General features: G+C 46.8%; 1 protein-coding gene across 1 annotated transcript; it reads right to left on the minus strand.

Annotated features, from left to right (window-relative positions):
* Positions 1 to 281: 281 nt before the first annotated feature.
* GHITM (growth hormone inducible transmembrane protein) lies at positions 282 to 16458 on the minus strand. Its single transcript, XM_014060091.2, has 9 exons — positions 16352 to 16458; positions 13194 to 13370; positions 11152 to 11251; positions 10252 to 10363; positions 8683 to 8824; positions 4681 to 4789; positions 3427 to 3615; positions 2427 to 2604; positions 282 to 1194 (listed from the first exon to the last, which is right to left on the minus strand). Exons 2-9 carry the CDS (start codon positions 13335 to 13337, stop codon positions 1110 to 1112), a joined length of 1059 nt encoding a protein of 352 aa, XP_013915566.2. The 5' UTR covers positions 13338 to 13370; positions 16352 to 16458; the 3' UTR covers positions 282 to 1109.
* Between the last annotated feature and the right edge of the window lie 4048 nt (positions 16459 to 20506).

Here is a 20506-nt window from a genome sequence, read left to right on the forward strand (position 1 = left end):
CACAATATGAACCTCGGAAGCTGGGTGTTCAACGGGGAGGCAAAGAGATCCACTGTCGGCTGACCGAATCTCTGGCAGATCTGGTTAGATCTAGAGCTCGCTGTGGCCTATTTAGTAGTATTACATCTATAAATTAATTAGTGTCGACAGGGCAATATTTTCTAATGTTGCATCGACTATTGTGGCCATGTGGATAATTTCGGAAGCTGTGTGTCCCTCCCAACGGATCTCAAAAGATGTGTTCTAGAGTGTGAGATGACAAAGACAACACGACTTACAAATTGTTGTGCAAGGACTTTATTTAGTAAGACCCGATATTGACACTATACATCACAGAATTGCTGTTATCTGTGAAAGAACGAGAGCATCACAGAAGCTGGGAGCTTCACACTATTTTGTATTTATTTTCTCCCTTGTAGATTTACGTAATTATTTTTTCCCAGCCTACAATTCTGGAATTAAATAAAGAGTCCTGCTTAATATTCTTTCAGAAATCCCTATCCAGTTGTCAAAAGGACGGACCAGCCAAAGAGGATTTTGAGAAAAAAAAACGTGGCTGAAGATGAGGGTCCATCTGGAGTTTGGGGCAGAGCAAAAGAACGCTTTGCTCTGCTTCCACCCTCTTCCTTCGCTACATCCTATTCCCACCACGAGGCCTCTTCCAAAAGAAGCCAATTGCAGGTAGCAATTTCCATTGAAATAATATTTTTGTAGTTTCTGAATCCACAGCTGAATTCAGCTCTTGATAAAGAGTATAAATGGTCTTCCAGGCCTGAGCAGAGTGGCAGGGAGTCCCCTTTGGAAAGTAGAAGCAAACGTAGCAACTGCTAGAGATATAAATCTACTGATATGAACTTCTCTTCCATTTCAAAAACCTCTCCAACCCGAGTAAAGTGATTTGAGTGGCACGTGCAAACTAGTTACCACTGGATGCTTTACAAATTACAACTGGAAACCAAGACCTAAGTCATGCTGACCAAGAAGAATTTTGAGACCGAGGGCTTAGAATGTCAAACTTCTACATGAAAGTTGCTTGGACGCAACAAACATTTTATTCGAGTTTGCGCTAAGCAGACAAACTGACTGGTGACCCATCAGTGCAGCTGCATCTACTTCTTCCTGCCACCACCGCCTGCAAGCATGGTAGCCACTCTGATGAAGATGTTGAGGGTGTCCATATAGATGCCCATGCACCTGGAAAGGAGGATACAAGGAGATTCGTTGGAGAGAGTTCAGCCATAAAACATATATTTGACTGTTGGACTGTTTTGTACTCTTTCAACTAAAGTCACTTAACTGTTCTTTCGCAAATAAATTCAACATACTCCTCAATATCATTTTTATTAGCTGACTTGCCCATATGTTTTCTTTCAGCTCTGAAAAACCTACTTGAAAATTACTGTTCTCAACCAAGGCAGCTTGAATATATGTGGACTTCAATTCCCAGAATTCCCCAGCTGACATGCACACATCTTCCAATTGCCAAGTTTGAGAAACATTGCTGTAAACCATCAATTTAACAGTCCATATTGAGCTTTGAGCCCTTTAAAAACAGAATCTGCTGGGTTTGAGTTGAATTTAAATTTTAAGCAATAAAAGGCTGACTTTTGAACAATCATTAGCATGCAATTATTAATACATTAATAACAATCATTAATAGGCAGGCAGGAGGTTCACCTTATGCTATTACAAAGCAAGAAACCTCAAAACTTTGCTAAAAAAAATCTGCCTTCTCCTATGCAGAAATGCTATGATGCGGAAGAACCTATGACCCCCTCCCCCTGACAGACAATGACTGATTTACATTTGAAATGGGATGTTTATGCTAAAAACAGTTCATAGTAACATGTATTGTACAATCCTACTTAAAAAGTATCCAAGAAGGCCTTATTAATCAGGCTGAAATGCAAAGGAGTTCAGAGTGAAGCCTCAGAAGGCAAGAAACAGTGGATGGAAACGAAACGAGAAGCTACCTAGAACGAAAGAGAAATTTCCTGACAGTGAGAACCATTAACCAGTGGAACGGCTTCCTTCCAGAAGTTTTGGGTGCTCCACCACTGGAGGTTTTCAAGAAAAGACTGGACAGCTATTTTGTCTGATAATGGCATAGGGTCTCCTGCTTGAGCAAGGGCTTGGACTAGAAGACCTCCAAGGTCACTTCCAGCTCTTTCTGTATACCTGGTCATATGCCCACAAAGATTTCAAATTTCCTGTTTTCAATGGCCAATCCAAGATAGATGCAAGCAAGGTTTTCGAGTGCCCAAGGCTGTGTTTTTAATGGGAATTATATTGTTGTTGTTATTATTATCAGTATCAGCATCATCAAGATGCCATGCCATTTGCTAGCCGTGGATCTCTCCTCAGGCTCCGCATTACCGTCAGCTGGGGCTCGACTAACGTTGCATCCAGCGAGCAGCAACACTTACGCGTTGATAGGATCGTATTTCCGCATTCCGACCACCAGGTATGGTTGACTCTCCGCACGTTTGATAACTTGCTGGGTGTCGTGAAGCAGGAACAGGCTGAAAAGCACCAACCCTCCATAAACGGCCACCGAGTACATGCCAGCACCCAAGATGGAAGTTGGAGGCAGGAACATGGATCCTGGAAGACACGCAGCCCCGAGGGCAGAACAGTCAGTGGAGGACCCACCTTTTCCACCCTCCACCCCACAAAATGGCAGGAATAATGCCATGCAAGTTACTTCAGCAGGATCTCTGGTTGCCCGAAAAGCTAATTACTGGTAGTCCCTGACTTACTACCATAATGGAGTCCAACATTTCTGTTGCTAAAGGAGTCATCTGTTAATTTTGCCGTTTTACGACTTTTCTTGCCACAATTCTTGAATGAATCCCTGCAGCTGTTAAGTGAAGTACCCTGGTCGTTACGTGATTCTGGCTGCCCCACTGACTTTGCTTGTCGGAAGGTCGCCAAAGGGGATCCGGTGACCTTGGGGGAGGTACATGCCAATTGCCAAGCATCTCAATTCTGATGAAAAGTGACCATGGACAGTCATGCCGAAAAAGGGCCGTAACTCTCACTGCAGTGCCACCGCAACTTCGATCAGTCACTAAATGAACTGTTGTAAGCTGAGGACTACTTGTTTATCATTACAATGTGATCTCCATTTATTCCTTCCCCAGCGGGATTCTGACAAGCAAAGTCGAGGGGAGAAGCGGTGGGATTCAATGAACACCCATGACAGAAAAGATCAGGACAACGCGCCCCCCCCCTCCAGATCTGATTCACTTAATAAATGCCTTGCTTAGCAAAGGAGGTTCTGGCCCCAACTGGGGTTGTAAGCCAAGGACTACCTGTACACTGAAATGTTTCCAGAACTAACAGCACATCTGATCCACCGTCAGACTCAGGGGCACCTGGGGCCCTTTGGCCCCCCCTCTCTCTTGGGAGATCCAATCTACTTACCCACGGAGGAAACAAGCACCAGCCCCAGGCCCACGCCCAGTGGGGCTCCCATGTTCAGAAATTTCTCACTGGGGGCGCACATGGCCACGGCGGAAAGGCCTCCCACAATGCCGGTCGTGTACCAAGCAGCTCGGATGAGGAGGGGGCCGCCAAGGAGAGTCAGAGGAGCCACCACGGCACCCATAACACCTGTGCGAAGAGAGAGAGAGAGAGAGAGATGCCAGTGGGAATTCGGCAGGAAAGAGGGGGGGGGAAAACCTTGAGTCCTTGCAGCTTTGTTTATTCAACTCATGTATTATTTTATTGTGATTTCTTTAAAAGTACTAAATGGACCCTGCATCCTAACCCTGACTGTCACAGGGACCCATCAATTTTCATCTAACCTGAGACATTCCTTCCTCTTCTGGGAAAAAGTTAATACAAGAAAAGAATACAAGAATATTCCCAGGAATAGCTGCTTTTTCAAGAGGCAACTGGACTTTCTGATTTTTCTTTGAAGACATTTTGCTTCTCATCCAAGCAGCTTCTTCAGTTCTGACTGGTTGGGGGCGGGGGAATCATTTGTTTTGGTTTGGCAGGTAATGAATGAAAGTACCGCAGGGGTTTTCTTCAAGAGGCAACTGGACTTTCTGTTTTTTTCTTTCAAAACGTTTTGCTTCTCATCTAAGCAGCTTCTTCTTCAGAAGCAAGAGAAGCGAAAGGTCTTCAAAGAAAAACCAGGAAGTCCAGTTGCCTCTTGAAAAAATAGCACCTTTGGGACAACCGTGGCCTGAACGATGGAGAAGCTCCTTAGAAAATGCCTCTTGTGGCATTGGGAATGTGTGTGGTTGTAGGTTTAAATCCAACATTGAGTCTCAAAACCACCATTTCCACCATGTTTCAAACTCCCCCTCCCTTTAATTTTTCTTCTACTGTAGGCAATCCATACACCATACGGCAGAGTGTGCAGAAATACTTCTAATACAAGATGCTAAAATTATACAGCCCAGCTACCAATTATACCAAATGAGGTTCAGATGATGGGTATACGTTTCCTTGAACACAATGAGACACCATGACTCCAGGCTGTTCCACCCACACAACCATTTCTTAGCTTCCAAAGCTGCTAACTCAACAAGCTAAGTTTGATGAGATTCTTCTGCAGAAAAAAATCTAAAAAAAGGCAAAATACAGGAAAGCATCTGGCAGGGATTTCCCCAAAATGCATTGCATTAGGAGGTCAGCGTGTTTTAAGAAAACCATAAAGGCGAGTACCTGCGTGCAGCATCCATGCCAGGTGTTTGGGGATCGGACTCTCTTCATAATCTATGGATCGAACCAACATGCCAGCTCCAATCATCACTGCAAAGGTGGCACCGATGGCCTGCAAACAACACATGGCTATTCATGAAGGCCAACAAGAAGCGCTTCGTTTGGATCAAAGATTTGCCAGCCATGCTTGCCTCTTATGCTGTGCTTTTGGGGTGTTTTCCATGAACACGACCTCAAGGGTGAACATCCCAAATAATTTCCCACCTGTCCCCGCAAGACAAGAAACAATGGATGGAAACTAACCAAGGAGAGAAGCAATCTGGAACTAAGGAGGAATTTACCAAGAATGGAGCAATCAACCAGCGGAAGGGCTTCCTTTCAGAAGTTATGGGAGCGCCAACACTGGAGACTTTTAAGAAGAGACTGGACAGTCACTTGTCTGGAATGTTAGAGGGTCTCCTGCTTGAGCAGGGGGTTGGACTAGAAGACCTCCAAGGTCCCTTCCAACTCTGACATTCTGGTCTGGTGTCTCCAGCCTAGTGTCTCTCCCAGACATACATGATAATTTTAGATAGAAATCTAAAATTACCCTCCTTTATTAAATACTGCACTTATTCAAAACAGACTCATCATGTCCCCTGTATCAGAAAATGGGATAGGAGGAAGAATGGGTTATTCCTGAATTTTGGAGGAGTTTAGGCATCTACTGCTAATAGAGATATAAACCCTCTTCTGAAACTAAGTGGGGCACCCCTGTTTCCGTTTGGGAAATGCTACTTACTTCGAGTAAAGGCTAAGGAGTCCCAGGACTGGGTGTTCTCTTCATTGCAGAAAAACATGTGTATTTATTGAAACAAACTAGGATAGTTAGAATCTGTCCCTCTTGTGGACAGAGATGGATCGCCAAATAGGGCACAAGAGCATTAAAAAAAACAAGTCTGGTATTTTTAATCCATTTCCTTCCATGTTTACAGTTTTTATTAGTTTATAATATGAAATACAAAAATACACTGAGTGCAGAAGCAGAAGTGGATGGGGGCCTGGTCCAGCCTCTCGTCCCAGAGTGTATGATACGAATGGCCTGCTGGGGAGATCGGGGGACGTGGGAGGGGAGGGGGGTCTATGGCGACGGGCCGGAGCATCCCGGTCATGGTTGGGAGAGGCAGGTACGACGGGAGTTTCAGAACGGGCCATTACCGGGGAAGGAGGGATCGCTACATTACAGCGATCCCTCGTTCCGGCCCTGAAAACTCAACCTTCGGACCCGGTGGCAAGAGATGCCAGGGCCCTGGCCTCAGGTTGCTGCTGCTAAATGCCAGGTCTGTGATTCAGAAAGCTCCCCTCGTCCGGGACTTAATATTAGACGAGGGGGCAGACCTGGCATGTATTACTGAGACCTGGTTAGGCCATGAGGGAGGCACCGTGTTACGGTGGTTCTCCTCTTACCTCTCAAGATAGGTCGCAGTCGGTGTTGGTTGGAGGACAGAGGTCCACCCCTAGGCCCCTAAAATATGGGGTGCCTCAGGGATCGGTCCTGTCCCCCGTCCTATTTAACATCTACATGAAGCCGCTGGGTGAGATCATTCGTCGGCACGGGATCAAATATCAACAATATGCGGACGATACTCAGTTGTATCTGTCCGCCCCGTGCCAACTCAGCGAAGCGGTAGAAGTGATATGCCAGTGCCTGGAGGCTGTTAGGGTCTGGATGGGAGTAAACAAGCTGGCACTCAATCCAGACAAGACCGAGTGGCTGTTGATGCTGCCCCCCAAGAACGGACCAGATATCCCATCTCTTAGCCTGGGGGGGCGAAACCCTTTGCCCCTCAGAGAGGGTCCGCAACTTGGGTGTCCTCCTGGATCCTCAGCTGACATTAGAATACCATCTGTCAGCTGTGACCAGGGGGGCTTTTACCCAGGTTCGCCTGGTGCGCCAGTTGCGACCCTACCTGGACCGGGAGGCACTTCAAATGGTCACCCATGCTCTCGTCACCTCTAGGCTTGATTACTGTAATGTGTTCTACTTAGGGCTGCCCCTGAAGAGTGTTCGGAGACTACAACTGGTCCAGAATGCAGCCGCGTGAGCGATATCGGGTGTACCTAGGTACACCCATGTTACACCTATCCTCCGCGAGTGCACTGGCTTCCCATCGGTCTCCAAATGCGCTTCAAGGTGCTGGTCGTTACCTTTAAAGCCCTATATGGCTTAGGACCTGGATACCTACGGCAGTGTTTTTCAACCACTGTGCCGTGGCACACTAGTGTGCCGTGACATAGTGTAAGGTGTGCCGTGGGAAAAACACTTTATATATAGTCAATATAGGCACAGAGTTAAATTTTTTAAACATTTTCTAATGGTGGTGTGCCTTGTGATTTTTTTCATGAAAAAAGTGTGCCTTTGCACAAAAAAGGTTGAAAAACACTGACCTACGGGACCGCCTCCTGCCACATACCTCCCAACGACCTATAAGATCTCACAGATTGGGCCTCCTTCGGGTACCGTCGACTGGGCAATGCCGGTTGGCAACTACTCGGGGGAGGCCTTTCTCTGTAGCTGCTCCGGCCCTGTGGAATGATCTCCCCACAGAGATCCGGACTCTTCCCACTCTCTCGGCCTTCCGTAAAGCCACTAAAACCTGGCTGTTCCGGCAGGCCTGGGGCTGTTGACCCCAAAATATGGTCCAGCCCCACTTGAAATGGAGTGCATGGTGTGTTTTTAAATCTATCTTTTCTTTCCTCTTTTTCTTTTGATTTGTTTGTATTGTTAGCTGCCCGGAGTCCTATGGGATTGGGCGGCATACAAATGTTATTAAACTTCTAAATACAAAAGCAAATGAAAAATAAGGGAGGGAAAGGATTCCAACTTTTATTCCCACAATGGATGAACAGCTGCAAAGGTTGACGGGGGGGGGGGGGTAGCAGAGGTGAGCAAATTGAATGCTTTGATTAAAGGAGGGGAGGGAACCACAATTACTTTTGTTTCTACTTGGAAAGCACTTCTGGATTTTGTGCTAGACAAAGGAAGACAAAAATGAAACTTTGATTTTGGGTTTTTTTTTACTGACGAGATAGGTTTTTTGTTATAGCAAATGGCTAGTTTATATTATTAGGTAAAAATAAAAAGTTGAGGTTTGATTGTGTTTCTTTCCTAAACGTTCCTTGCTGGAGGTATTGCTAAATAAGTGATTAAACGACAGCTAAGCAGAATATTCTAATGATTTTTTTCTACCTATTCTATAATCTGAAGCTGTGTAGAGTCTCCTTGCAGGGGAGACATGTGGCATAACAATATTACAATAAATAGGCAAAAATAAGTAAATGTAAACAAATGGTCCCAGGCCCACCCACCCCTTTACCATCACAACTTCTTGCCTGGCTGCAAGCAAAAGGGCTCACCTAGTTAGGAAATTTTTAAGTTCTAGGTTGCTTCTCTCCTTGATCAATTTCCATCCATTGTTTCTCATTTTGCCTTTTAGTGTTTTGGAAAACAATTTGACCCCTTTGTCTTTGTAAGAGCCTCTCAAATATTAGAAGACTGCTGTCATATCTTCCCTAGTCCTCCTTTTCCTTAAACTAGTCATACCCAGTTCCCGCAACCGTTCTTCGTATGTTTTAGCCTCCTGGCCTTTAATCATCGTTGTTGCTCTTCTCTGCACTCTTTCCAGAGTCTCACCATTCTTTTCTGTATTGTGGTGCCCAGAAATGGATGCAGCATTTCCAAGCTCACTAAGGTTTTGTAAAGTGGCACTAGAAGTTCACGTGATGTTGATTCTATCACTCTGTTAATGCAGCCTAGGATTCCGTTGGTGGGAAGGTAACAGCGTAACAGGATTACGTTGGGTTTTTAAGGCTGCTACTGCAGACTGTTGGCTCATATTTAAACGATTGTCCTCTAGATCCCTCTCACAGCTATTGGCACTAAGACAAGTTTCACCTCATCTGCACCCATAACAGTTGGGTGTCTCCCCCCCCCTCCCCACACAGGGCAGAGAGAGGAAACCTTACCAGCCAGGAACCCTTCATCATGAGCCCCATCATGGCAGGAGTTCTGCTGACGGCCACTGCAGACAAGGCGGTCAAGCCTATGCTTCCGACAAAGTACATGTAAGTGGAATGAATCCGGTCCTTCACATACTGGGGCCAAATCCTGGAAAAACCACAGAAAAAACCATAGGGTAAGCCTCCCTCTACACAGATAGGGCAAGAAACTCTGTCCTTTTCTCTGATGGCGTATCGGTCGTGTTGCATATAGATAGTCCTCGACTTACAACTGACTCCGAACAGTCACTAGACAAAGTGCTGTAAGTCAAGGACTATCTGTAGCCACATGCTGGGACTAAATCCAACGAGGGACCATGCCAGGGTTATGCAAACCCTTCAAAACAGAGCCCACTGGAATGCCAGCTCCTCTCTCATCATTAAAGCAGCTGCCTCTTTCTTCAGGCCCATGAAAGCTGCCCTTGGCTGTGCCCAAAGGGCTGTAAGTACACAGCTATCGCCCCCCCCCCCTCCAGCAAAGGTCCAAAATTACTATGTGAGTTCATTACGCAGGCACGGAGAGGGGTTTTGTGCATGAGCCTCCTGAAATGCCTCTTTTTAAAAGCAATTGCACAGATTCTCAGTTTGGGGCTGAAGACCTCCTCTTCCCTCTGAACTGCCTTCCAAGTGGACGGAGGCTCTCCATTCAAGCGGAAAGATGCCATAAATTTTGCAAAACAATAAAATTCATTTGGAATATTCTTAGAAGCAAACTTTTGTTGTTACAGTAAGACCCACGAGATTTAATTTCTGCAGCCTGTTTTCTGGGTTTCATTCTTTCTGAGGTAAATCTAGGATGTCACAAAAGTCAAGGGAAGTCCCTTTGGAAGAATATGGCAACCCTTACGCTCACCAAGGACCCCGTTAATAAGTCTAGGGAGATTCTCAGCCTTCCAGCTCATGGTTGTCCCAAAGGTGCTTTTACAAAAGGCAGCTGGACTTTCTTGTTTTTTCCCCTGGATAAGTGTCATCTCTCATCCAAGAAGCTTCTTCAGTTCCTCCAGAAGTTTCTTGGATGAGAAGCAAAACATTTTCAAGGAAAAACAAAGTCCAGTTGCCTTTTGAAAAAGCTCCTTTGGGACTTTCATTCATTATATGCTAAACCAAAACAAATAAGAAAGCTTCAAACAAGCCAACAGGCTCTCTTTATCAAGATTGGCTTATTTATTTTTGCCAAGGTTTTTCCACTCAGCAAACCCAGTTCTTGGCATGATGATTAAATCAATACCCAACTTTGTGAGGTGTTCCCCCCTCCCCCCTGAAGTAATTTAAGTGAATCTTTAAAAATAGATTATTGCTAGGGTCTGAATTGCAAATCACCTTCCACTACATTTCTCCAGCGTGTACTCAGAACTATCCATACATTGATTTTACTGTAATTACTTTAATTGCGAGATGAATATGCCATGTTTTCTCCCTTGTGGACTTGGATATACATATACATAGCTGTTGGATTACTAAATAGGTCCATATCCGCTGAGGTTCCCAAAGGCCGGTACGGCCAGAGATGGTTCCCATTAGAAATAAACTGCTTACACAGCTTTTTCCAGTGCGCCGATTTCATTGGACATGCCCAGCCCATAATAACAGAGAGCGCCGAGACCGACAGCAGCGCCCCCGGCCACGATCCATCGTCCTGCCTGGTGAACTGATAAAAGAGAAAAGAGCAATTAACTGGAGATAATTTCTCTCCTTGAGAAAGGGTTGCACCAAGACGATTCCCTAAAGCAGCGATGCTGAACTCTTTTGGCACCGAGTGCCCAAATCAGAATGTCCGTGCATGCGCATGCATGTGTGCATGTTGGAGCACTGGAAACCTGAAGACCAGCTGGCCATCGGGCGCATGCCTGTTTTTTGGCCCTTTTTTTGGCTGTTTTCAGGCTATTTTTAGCCCAGAAAATGCCTGGTGTTTGACCATTTTTCAGGCTGTTTTCAGGCCATTTTCCGGTGCCCATGAAGACCAGCTGGCTTGTGCCCATGTCTGTGCTGAAACCAGAAGCCCAGCTAGCAATGGTGTGTGTGCCCAGAGAGAGGGCTCTGCGTGCCATAGGTTCACCATCACGGCCCTAAAGGTGACCTGCACAGGGCCAATTTTACATTTAGTAAAGACCAAAGGTTTCCGTGTGTGTTTGTGTGCGCGCACACACACATTTCCTGTTTGACACATGTCACAAAAGGACTGTGTACTCCTCTAAGGAGGAAAAGAAGGGTGCCCATGCCAGGATCAAAGTACCTTTGCTTGGTTCAGAGTTGAATCCTGCCCAAGAAGTCTAGGGTTTAAGCAGGAATCGGATGGCATGCTTTATTTGCACAGCGGACATCTTTTAAATCAGAGCAAGTAGGGTAGAAAAAAACAGGACTCCACTGGCTTCTGCCGGCCCTGATTCTGGCAGAGTTAAGGACCCTCCCCCCCCCCCGACATAGATGGGCACCTACTTTTAAAGGCCGTTTCCATTGAGGGTTCAAAAGCTGCTTCTTTCACTTCTTGACCAGTTTTCCTTTGGCGTATCCCTGTCCGAACCCTGGAGGAATATCCCTAAGGTTCAAAACAACAGAACGGGCAAGAAAGGTGAACTCTAGAGGAATTCTCGAAGGAAGAGCTACACGAGAGCTGTGCCTCCTACTTTCCCTGCATGGAAAACGAAATCAGGCTGAGGCTCATTTGCCAAGAGGGATGTTCTGACCGGCATCCCTGACAACTCTCCCACTTCCGGCCACACACAAACCCACAGATTCCGGAGGAACTAAACCATATTAAAGTTTGAAAACCAGGCTTTGCAACTTGGCTGATCAAGGAAGTTAAATCTAGTACCCTTTTCAGCCCCCGCGAACACCCACAATCCCTTTTGAGGAGCTGACAAGGGGAAGCACGGGGCCTTCCTCACTCGGTCCCCCTCCAGTCATGGAGCAAAGGAGGGGCCATTTGGTTTTGCCAAGAGTGGCCTTCCCTGGAGCTTAAAGGGCTAGCGAGAGAGCCTCAGCCGACTGGGAGGTTTCTCCCTGCGGATGACACAGAGGAAAGTTCCCTCAGTCCATCCATCCCATCTGCAGAAGACCAACCAGGGGCTCGTCTATTCGTCAGGAAACAGGTGCTGGGTTCCCAGCTCTGCAGGTGGGTTAATGACCTTGGCTGGCTGAGCTTCTCACGAGGCTCAGCTGGGCTTCCATCCCTCCCTCCCCCCCTTCACATTCCCATCTTCCCCCCCCCCCTCAATGCGAATGTCTGCCTGCCGGGATAGGCGAGACGCAGCCATGACACTTCTCCTCTCTCGCTGCCTGAAAGACAAGAGGTCTGGAGGGTCAGCCCTGGTGGCACCCCAGGAAATGGGTTCCACGTCAATGAGGGAAGTTCAAGGCAGAGCAGAACTCCAAGTCTCCACCCACGTGTGGTGGTGAGCGAGCGAGCGAGAGGAAGACCACGGCTCAGATCCTGATTAAGGGCCCCTCCTATGTCGCTAGCTGGATTTCAGAGGCTCTTGGCTGGACCCATCATGACTCCTACATGAGCCTGCGCAAACCTTGATTTAGTGTTTCGCCCCTTCTCTTTCTCAAACCAGGAGAGGCGGAAGACTTTCACGAATGAAGGTGAATCTACATGTCCCAGGATTATGTCGCAGGATCCAACCTGGGTCGGTCAACGAGAATAGAGGTTTTGTCTTCCGAGCTTTTGGACTGGTGCTGGAGCCCATCATCTGGGAACTTCTCTCTAGCAAAGTGTGGGCTGTTGTGTGCGTGGAATTTATAGTGCCTGCTGTGTGTGGTTTTTTAGATATTCCCTACTACAGTCCCCTGAGACATTAAACTGGGATTAAAGTGGTTATATTTAAAGTATCAAAGGCAGAGCATGTGAGCCCCAAAGCACGGAAGAGCCTCTGACATTGCAAAAAGCTACCTTTCTATTAAGTCCAATCCCCCCAAACCAGCTGTCCCCCCCTTTTCTTTCTGCTGCATTTCAGAGACACCCCCCCCCCCCCCGCAAGTCCACACTGGCCAATTGATCCTGCCAGGCTTCCAGTTATGACTCAGAGCCTTGGTCTGCCTTTTTAAATTGAAATACATACACCATGTAGTTGTTCACACCGAGGGGTGACTAATGAACTGAATAAATGCGAAAGAAAGAAAGAAAGAAAGAAAGAAAGAAAGAAAGAAAGAAAGAAAGAAAGAAAGAAAAGAGCAAAGACTCCCTTGGACCAAGTTCACCTCCCAATGTCTACATGGAGACGTCCGGGCCCTGCTTTGGACCACAAATTGGAAGTTAGGTCATCAACACCTTCCAACCTCTTTTCTTTTTTTGCTTTTCTCATTGATGTTTAGCTTCCAGGCTGGACTGCCTGGTGGTCTCTCTTCAAAATTCTCTCCCAGGCCGACCCTGCTTAGCTGTTTCAAGCTCAGCCAAGTTCCACAAGTCCACTGAGGACTCGTGCATAGAAACCAATTGGAAAACAATAAAGGAAGGATGAGATTCTGGAGAGACGCACCTGGTAAGGCTGCATGAGCCATTGTTTGGTCTTGAGGGAGGAATTGAGGGAGGAATTTCTCACGGTGGGCGAAATCTGAGCGACGGCAGAGCGCAGACTGCTGCCGGGGAGAGCCCGAAGGCACACCAATCGTGCTGCCAACATGGCTGCGGGAACCAAGTCAATGACAACAGCAACCTGCAAAAACAGGAAAGAAGTCAGTGCTCACTGATCCAGAAAAGCAGGAGAAACCTCGGCAAAGCAAAGCTACACAACAACACAATTTTAGTTGCAGGCAATCAGAGGTTGCAGGAGACAGTGTGATGATGTGAAACAAGGGTCTCCAACCTTGGCCATTTTAAGACCTGGGGGTGAAGTCCACAAGTCTTAAAGTGGCCAAAAGGTTTGACACCCCTGATGTAAAAGTACCAGGACCACACTGGAAAACTCTGGGATACTCGACCCCTGAGGACCTCATGCCCAGGACATAAATTTCCCCTGGAAGACTGTTTTGCAGCTCCCTGCCCAAGGATTTCCTACTAATCTCCCATCCAATTACAAACCAGATCCAATCCACCTTAGCTTTTCAAGACTGCCTAAGGACACACAAAAGATGCCATCCAATTGGTTCTTAGAATATGAGACATATAACAGAGCACTGAATCTAAGTGGCTTAGGATTCTCTCACTGAGAAGTAACAATCGGTCCCCAATAGAGCTTTAAATAAAATCCAGCTGGAAAGATATTAGCAAAGCACACATTTCACATTAAATGGAGAAAATCAACAACCATCTAGATGCCCCAATGCCTGCAATGTTGTTAGCACTGCAACTTTTTAACAGAAAGAACAGAAATATGAATGCCTTTTACAGATAACCTTACCCAGAGCCTCAGTAGTAACTGAGATAAAAGGAATCCTCCTGTCAGAGGGAGATATAGGATATAATTCCTGAACAAGTGCCAGCCGAATATACCATTTGAACAACTCTGTAGCAGTTTTTCAAATAAAGTATTCAGTAATAATTTGGTTTTAAATCTAGCCCACTCGCTGCTAGGCAAACGTAGAACAATATTCTCTTTTCAAGCTTTAGTTTTATGTCACTTACACCCAAGCAGGCATGTACGTTAATAATCCATTTTTTAAAAAGGTGGGATGCCCAAGACCGAGACCATGGGGTCTTTTTGTCTCAAGAGTCGACTTCTAATTCTTCTGGACTTTTTGAAAGAAAAGGCACAGCTGCCCGCAGAAGAAGGCAAGAGATTAAATATTTCACTGCATGGTCCTTAACAGCAAACCGGTAAGTGCTGAGTCAAAACTGGATGATGTCACAAAGAGTAATATCTTGTGTGTGTATGCAGACATGTGCCCAGTCTCTTCACCTTAAAATGGCAATTATTGCAACAGGCAAGGAAACTCAGAATGAAAGTCAAAGTGCTGCCCTTCTGATGGTTAATATTCCATAAGAGTTTTATCTCTTTATCTGTTTAGAATCATCCGTTCCTTTTTTTAATAAATAACAAAATTGCTGTACTGCTGCCTGGTTGTTTATTTAGCATACCTAAAGTCAGGCAATCACTGAAACAGAACACTAACACAATACATTATATGGGCTGTCCAGTAACTGATACACCAGGCCGTGGCCTGTTCTAAACTGGGCGGGCAAGAGTGTGTGCAAAGTTCCATTTGTACAAATGAAGGATGTGAGCGGAGTTTCATGGGCGAGCACACACGCTCTCTGCTCACATGAGGGGAGCTTCATGCTCTCATGCAAGCACCCTCCGTTCCTACACAAGGCTTAATTTGGCGAGTGGAGGGAGAGAGGGAGCGTGTGCCCGCTGCTCACATCAATGGAGCTGGGCAGGCATGCATGTGTGCCTACCACTCACATGCCGCCTTTCGTGCCAAGCCGGTATGCACAATCATTTACGCCAGCACCACGCTTCAAAGCCATCCGTTCTTCTAGGATCAGCTCTTCTTAGTGTCCAACTCTCACATCCATCCAGGGAAGGTTATTGCTGCAACTAGCCTGCTTTCTGTATTTGTATCAATAGCTCACAAACACAGATATAAGTTTAAATAAAGCATCAGCTCACACATGGCTGCAGAGCGTGTGGACAGAAAAATAGAGAAAACATTAAATCAGGGGAAAGCCAGGATCAAATCCCCATCAGATGGCAGTGAAGGGGGATAGATGTTAATATCCCCTGGAGGGCGGAAGAGTGGGGTCTTTCCAGAGTGAAATACAGTTTAAGTAATTAAAATGGTCCCTAAATCAGGAAAGGATTTCCCTTTTACACCTGTTTGTCAGGATTGCACACACAACTGTCCTCTCGTCAGTTTCGGTTGTCTTCCCTTCCCACATGAACTGATGCCATTTGTGAGTTGAAAGCCGCTCAGTCTTTTTAAGACGGGCGACTCTCCCCCAGGTGAGCAAATAAAGACCAGAGCTTCATGACACAAAAAAGGATGGAAGAGAAAAAAGTTTCAGTTAGGACATAGTGTCCCTTCGCCCCCCCCCCTCCCCAAATCCAGGCTGAGTCTTCCTTGGTCAGTCTTCTGGCACCAGATGATCTCATGGTGGTCTCCCATCCACCCAATTCACCAAATCTCTTCTCCATCAGAGTCACGTGTAGGAGGAGGAGGGAGAAATGCCCGTGAACTGCAGGGGAGGCTCTGGCAGCCTGGCAGGGACCCTAAGAGGCCATCCATACCACCCCCACGGCGCCCCTCCCGCTCTCAGATCCACCGAGGAGGGGACAGAGGCTGCCCCGGGGCTGCCCAGCGATTCCTTCCTGCCTCAGTTTCCCCAGGCGAAGCCCAAGGAGCCGGAGGAGAGGGCGGGGGCTTCAGGCAGGGAAACTGAGGCAGCAGCCACCATGTATTCCTGCTCCCCCATCAGAGGGCTCCTCATGGCTGCCCTTCCAGCCACAGCAGCCCTGCCAGGAGGGCCAGCCTGAGAAAGAAGGTCTCCCTCACCTCCTTCAGCACAGGGAAGTCACCTGGGGGTCCCGGGGGAATTTAGGCCCAGGCATGCAGACACCCCCCCACACACAAACACACATGCAGCCCTGCCAGGTAGGCCCGCCCCCATTCCTCCCTCCAGCGGGGCGAAAAGGAGAGGCCCCGGGGGCTTCCCAAGGCCAGAGAAGCGCTGTCCTCGACGGCACTACCGACTCACCTCCCGCCGCTCGTCCTTCTCCCGATGGCGCAGCGGCTTTCAGGAAGTGGCGTCCTTGCCAGGAGAGGGCCATCCGCCCTTCCCGCCCTACCATTGGTTTCTCTGCCTCACGTGGTCTAATCTCCCCGCCCCCGAGTGGGTCGGCGAGGCTTCTGCGGCCATCTTGAGTGACGGCACAAGGGCACTTCTTCCGAAGGCGCTCGCCAAATGGCCGCCGCCGGGCGGAAGTTTAGGGAAGAGTTCCACTCGTTGGAAGGGAGGAAAGTCGAGAGTGGGCGGCCATGTTTGGAGCGGGCAGCCGAAGAGCCGTCTGCCATGTCGGCCGCGGGCACGGCCGCGGTCCATTGGGATTCCTTCTGCGGCTTAGACACGGTCGCAAATCGGTTTACTTGCAGACGATCCCCTGCTGGAGAGGAGTGCATCTGATGGGCTGCGAAAGAGAGAGGACGAAAAAGAGCCTTAAGTAAAGCAATTAATTACATGTATTTAATTAATTAATGTCTGGATTGAATTAGGCTGGTCAGACGCTGAGCTGTAAACATGGCCTCGGCCACTAGATGGTAGGCAAGCGCCAGGCAGGATGGGCAGAAGTGTGGGTTTTTTTCAGTCCCAAAATTCAGCCCAAAAATCTGCAGAGAAATTGTGATGCAAACAGATTATGCGGCTGCTGCGTGTATTAATGTTAGGAAATTTCAGACGAGGCTGCCCTCATGCTTGGTATTGACCTCCTTGCCTATATCTGATTTAAAGAGAGTCAACCTAATATTGGCTCAAAAGGATTGTACGGTAGGTCTTGTTTCTGGCTATAGTTATGTATTGGTCAAATTTATATAGCTCGCAAAGCTACATCTCTGCTTCTCGCAAAGCAAGTGACTCTGGGCGGCCTACGACAAAGCTGGTTAATAAAGTAGTTAATCAATACCTAAAACAAGTATTATTAAAATTATATATGCCGGAAGGACTCCTATCCTTGTTGCATTCTGTTAGATATCTCCCCCCCCCCCAACTGACAGAGGTTTCCGCCAAGGTCCTCTGTTCCGGGAACAGAGGTTTAACGCATTGGTCAAGAGGTCTAACAGATCCCTTTAAAAGGGGATGCTGCCCTACCCTTCTTCAGTCGGATGTTTACCTGATTTGCAATAAAGAGCTGTTGTTACTAGATCCTTTGTGTGCCTTCCTTTACTCGATCTAACACATTCTATTTCGTAGTTTTGTTTTGTTGAGGCTCATCAAAGAGAAACTTCTTTCAGGGGTTGCCTGGCTAAAACACAATGACAAGAAATGATCACACAAAACGATCTATTTCATATAAGTCGCATTCTTCCGCTCCGTCTGTATGATTGATGACTTTGACCCAGATCATCTTATGCTGGACCTTGATGTTAAATGAAGTTGATTCTACTGTTGCTCTAGAAATGCAATGTTTTGTTTTCTAATAAACAACCAAGACCGAAAACCTAAATAAAGATGGTCTCTTTGGACTCTGAATGATGGAGGGGCTCAAATCACCAAACAATTTGTGCATTTGAAGAAATCAAATACAATGACCTGCCTTGGCATTTTATCTTAATATCCTCTTCAAGCGGAGAATGTTCCATATTCATGTCTACTAGCATAATATGAAATTCAGTCCGGAAATCCAGAACCAGCTGGAAATCCAGAAATTCAATCCAGAACCCATTGAAAGATGATTGGTTTCAAACTTGATATTGTAAGATAAAATTGCTGTGCCTTATGACTGGTTTTCACACTTACAACCAAACAGCATTCCCCTGGTCATGTGATCAAAATTCAGATGCATGGCAACTTGACTCCACTTGGACAGTACCAGCGGAGATGCCGAGGGAGGGCCTTGATCAGATTTTTTGGAGGGAGTTCTAGCTTGTCACCCCTGAGGAAGGGGACAAGGCCACGGGAGCGATGAGTGCCTCCACCTGTTTGCTGGACCCGTGTCCCTCCTGGTTGGTCTCAACCAGCAGGGAGGTAACACGAGGCTAGCTCCAGAGGATTGCGAACACCTCTCTGCAAGAGGGATCTTTCCCGCAACCTTTGAAGAAAGCGGTCGTAAGACCCCTCCTTGAGAAGCCTTCTCTGGACCCAGCTATCCTCAATAACTATCGTCCAGTCTCCAACCTCCCTTTTTTAGGGAAGGTTGTTGAGAAGGTGGTGGCCTTTCAACTCCGACGGACCTTGGATGAATCAGATTATCTAGATCCCTTTCAGTCTGTTTTCAGGCCTGGTTATTGCACCGAAACCGCTTTGGTCGCGCTGACCGATGATCTCTGGCGGGTCAGGGATAGAGGACATTCCTCTATCCTGGTGCTTCTTGACCTCTCAGTGGCCTTCGATACTATTGACCATGGTATCCTTCTACGACGGCTGGGAGAGGTGGGAGTGGGAGGCACCGTTTTACGGTGGTTCTCCTCTTACCTCTCGGGCAGGTCGCAGTCGGTGTTGGTTGGAGGACAGAGGTCGACCCCTAGGCTCCTCAAATATGGGGTGCCGCAGGGCTCGGTCTTGTCCCCCATCCTATTTAATATCTACATGAAGCCACTGGGTGAGATTATTCACTGGCACGGGATTAAATACCATCAATATGCAGATATATCTATATATCTGCTATATCTCTCTGCCACGTGCCAACTCAGTGTAGAGGTGGAAGTGATGTGCCAGTACCTGGAAGCTGTCAGGGCCTGGATGGGAGTGAACAAGCTTGCACTCAATCCGGACAAGACCGAATGGCTATGGATGTTGCCCCCCAAGGACAGTCCAGATATTCCATTTCTAAACCTGGGGGGGTGAAAATTTACACCCCTCAGAGAAGGTCCACAACTTGGGTGTTATCCTGGATCCGCAGCTGACACTAGAACATCACTTGTCAGCTGTGATCAGGGGGGCTTTTGCCCAGGTTCGCCTGGTGCACCAGTTGCGGCCCTACCTGGACCGGGAGGCACTTCAAATGGTCACTCACGCCCTCGTCACCTCAAGACTCGACTACTGTAACACGCTCTACATGGGGCTGCCCCTGAAAAGTGTTTGGAGACTACAACTGGTCCAGAATGCAGCCTCGTGAGCGATATTGGATGTACCGAGATACACCCATGTTACACCTATCCTCCACGAGCTGCATTGGCTCCCTATTGGTCTCCGAACGCGCTTCAAGGTGCTTGTTATCACCTTTAAAGCCCTACGTGGCCTAGGACCCGGATATCTGCGAGACCGTCTTCTGCCACATACCTCCCAACGGCCGATAAGATCACACAGGATGGGCCTTCTCTGGGTGCCGTCAACCAGACAATGTCGTCTGGCGACTCCTCTGGTGAGGGCCTTCTCTGTAGCTGCTCCGACCCTATGGAACAATCTACCCCCAGAGATCCGGACCCTTCCCACTCTCTCGGTCTTCCGAAAGGCTACTAAAGCCTGGCTATTCCGGCAGGCCTGGGGCTGTTGACCTCATGAGTGAGGTCAAGCTCCGCCTAGATTGAGTGCATGAAGTGTCTTTTTAATATGCTTTTCTTCTCTATTTTTTAATTTTTATCTTTTTAGTGATGTATTTCTGTAAACTGCTGGGAGTCCTTCGGGATTGGGCGGCATATAAATTCATTAAATTTGAATTTGAATTTATAATAGAAGAACCCCTTGAAATGGAAAATATTAAAAGTTGCAGGCTTAAAAATAAATACAAATAGAACAAAGATAATTACTAAAAATCTTACACAAAGGCAAAATGAGGAATTGGAGAGAGTATTGGAAATGCAAATAGTTAAAAAGTAAAATATCTTGGAATCTGGCTAACAGCTAAATGTTCTATCATAAAAGAAGAAAATTATTCAAAATTATTACAACAAATACGAAAGGACTTGGAAAATTGGGCTAAATTACTATTATAGCTGATTGGAAGAATTACGACCATAAAAATGAATATTCTACCAAAAATTGTATTTCTATTCCAAACCATACCAGTAAAATTAGGCATTTTTTCCCCCATAGAACTAATTAAAATAATTTTAAATTTTATTTGGTTGGGGGGAAAAGCTAGGATAAAATTAAAATTACTACAGGACTCTAGAATCAAAGGAAGATTTGGCCTCCCAGATTGGGAGCTATACTATCAGGCAGCAGCGGTAACTTCAAAATAAAAGAATATTGACAATA

This window comes from Thamnophis sirtalis, unplaced genomic scaffold, assembly GCF_051295495.1.
Source record: "Thamnophis sirtalis isolate CommonGarterSnake01/CBP01778 unplaced genomic scaffold, rThaSir2_p1.2 scaffold_15, whole genome shotgun sequence".
NCBI lineage: Eukaryota > Metazoa > Chordata > Lepidosauria > Squamata > Natricidae > Thamnophis > Thamnophis sirtalis.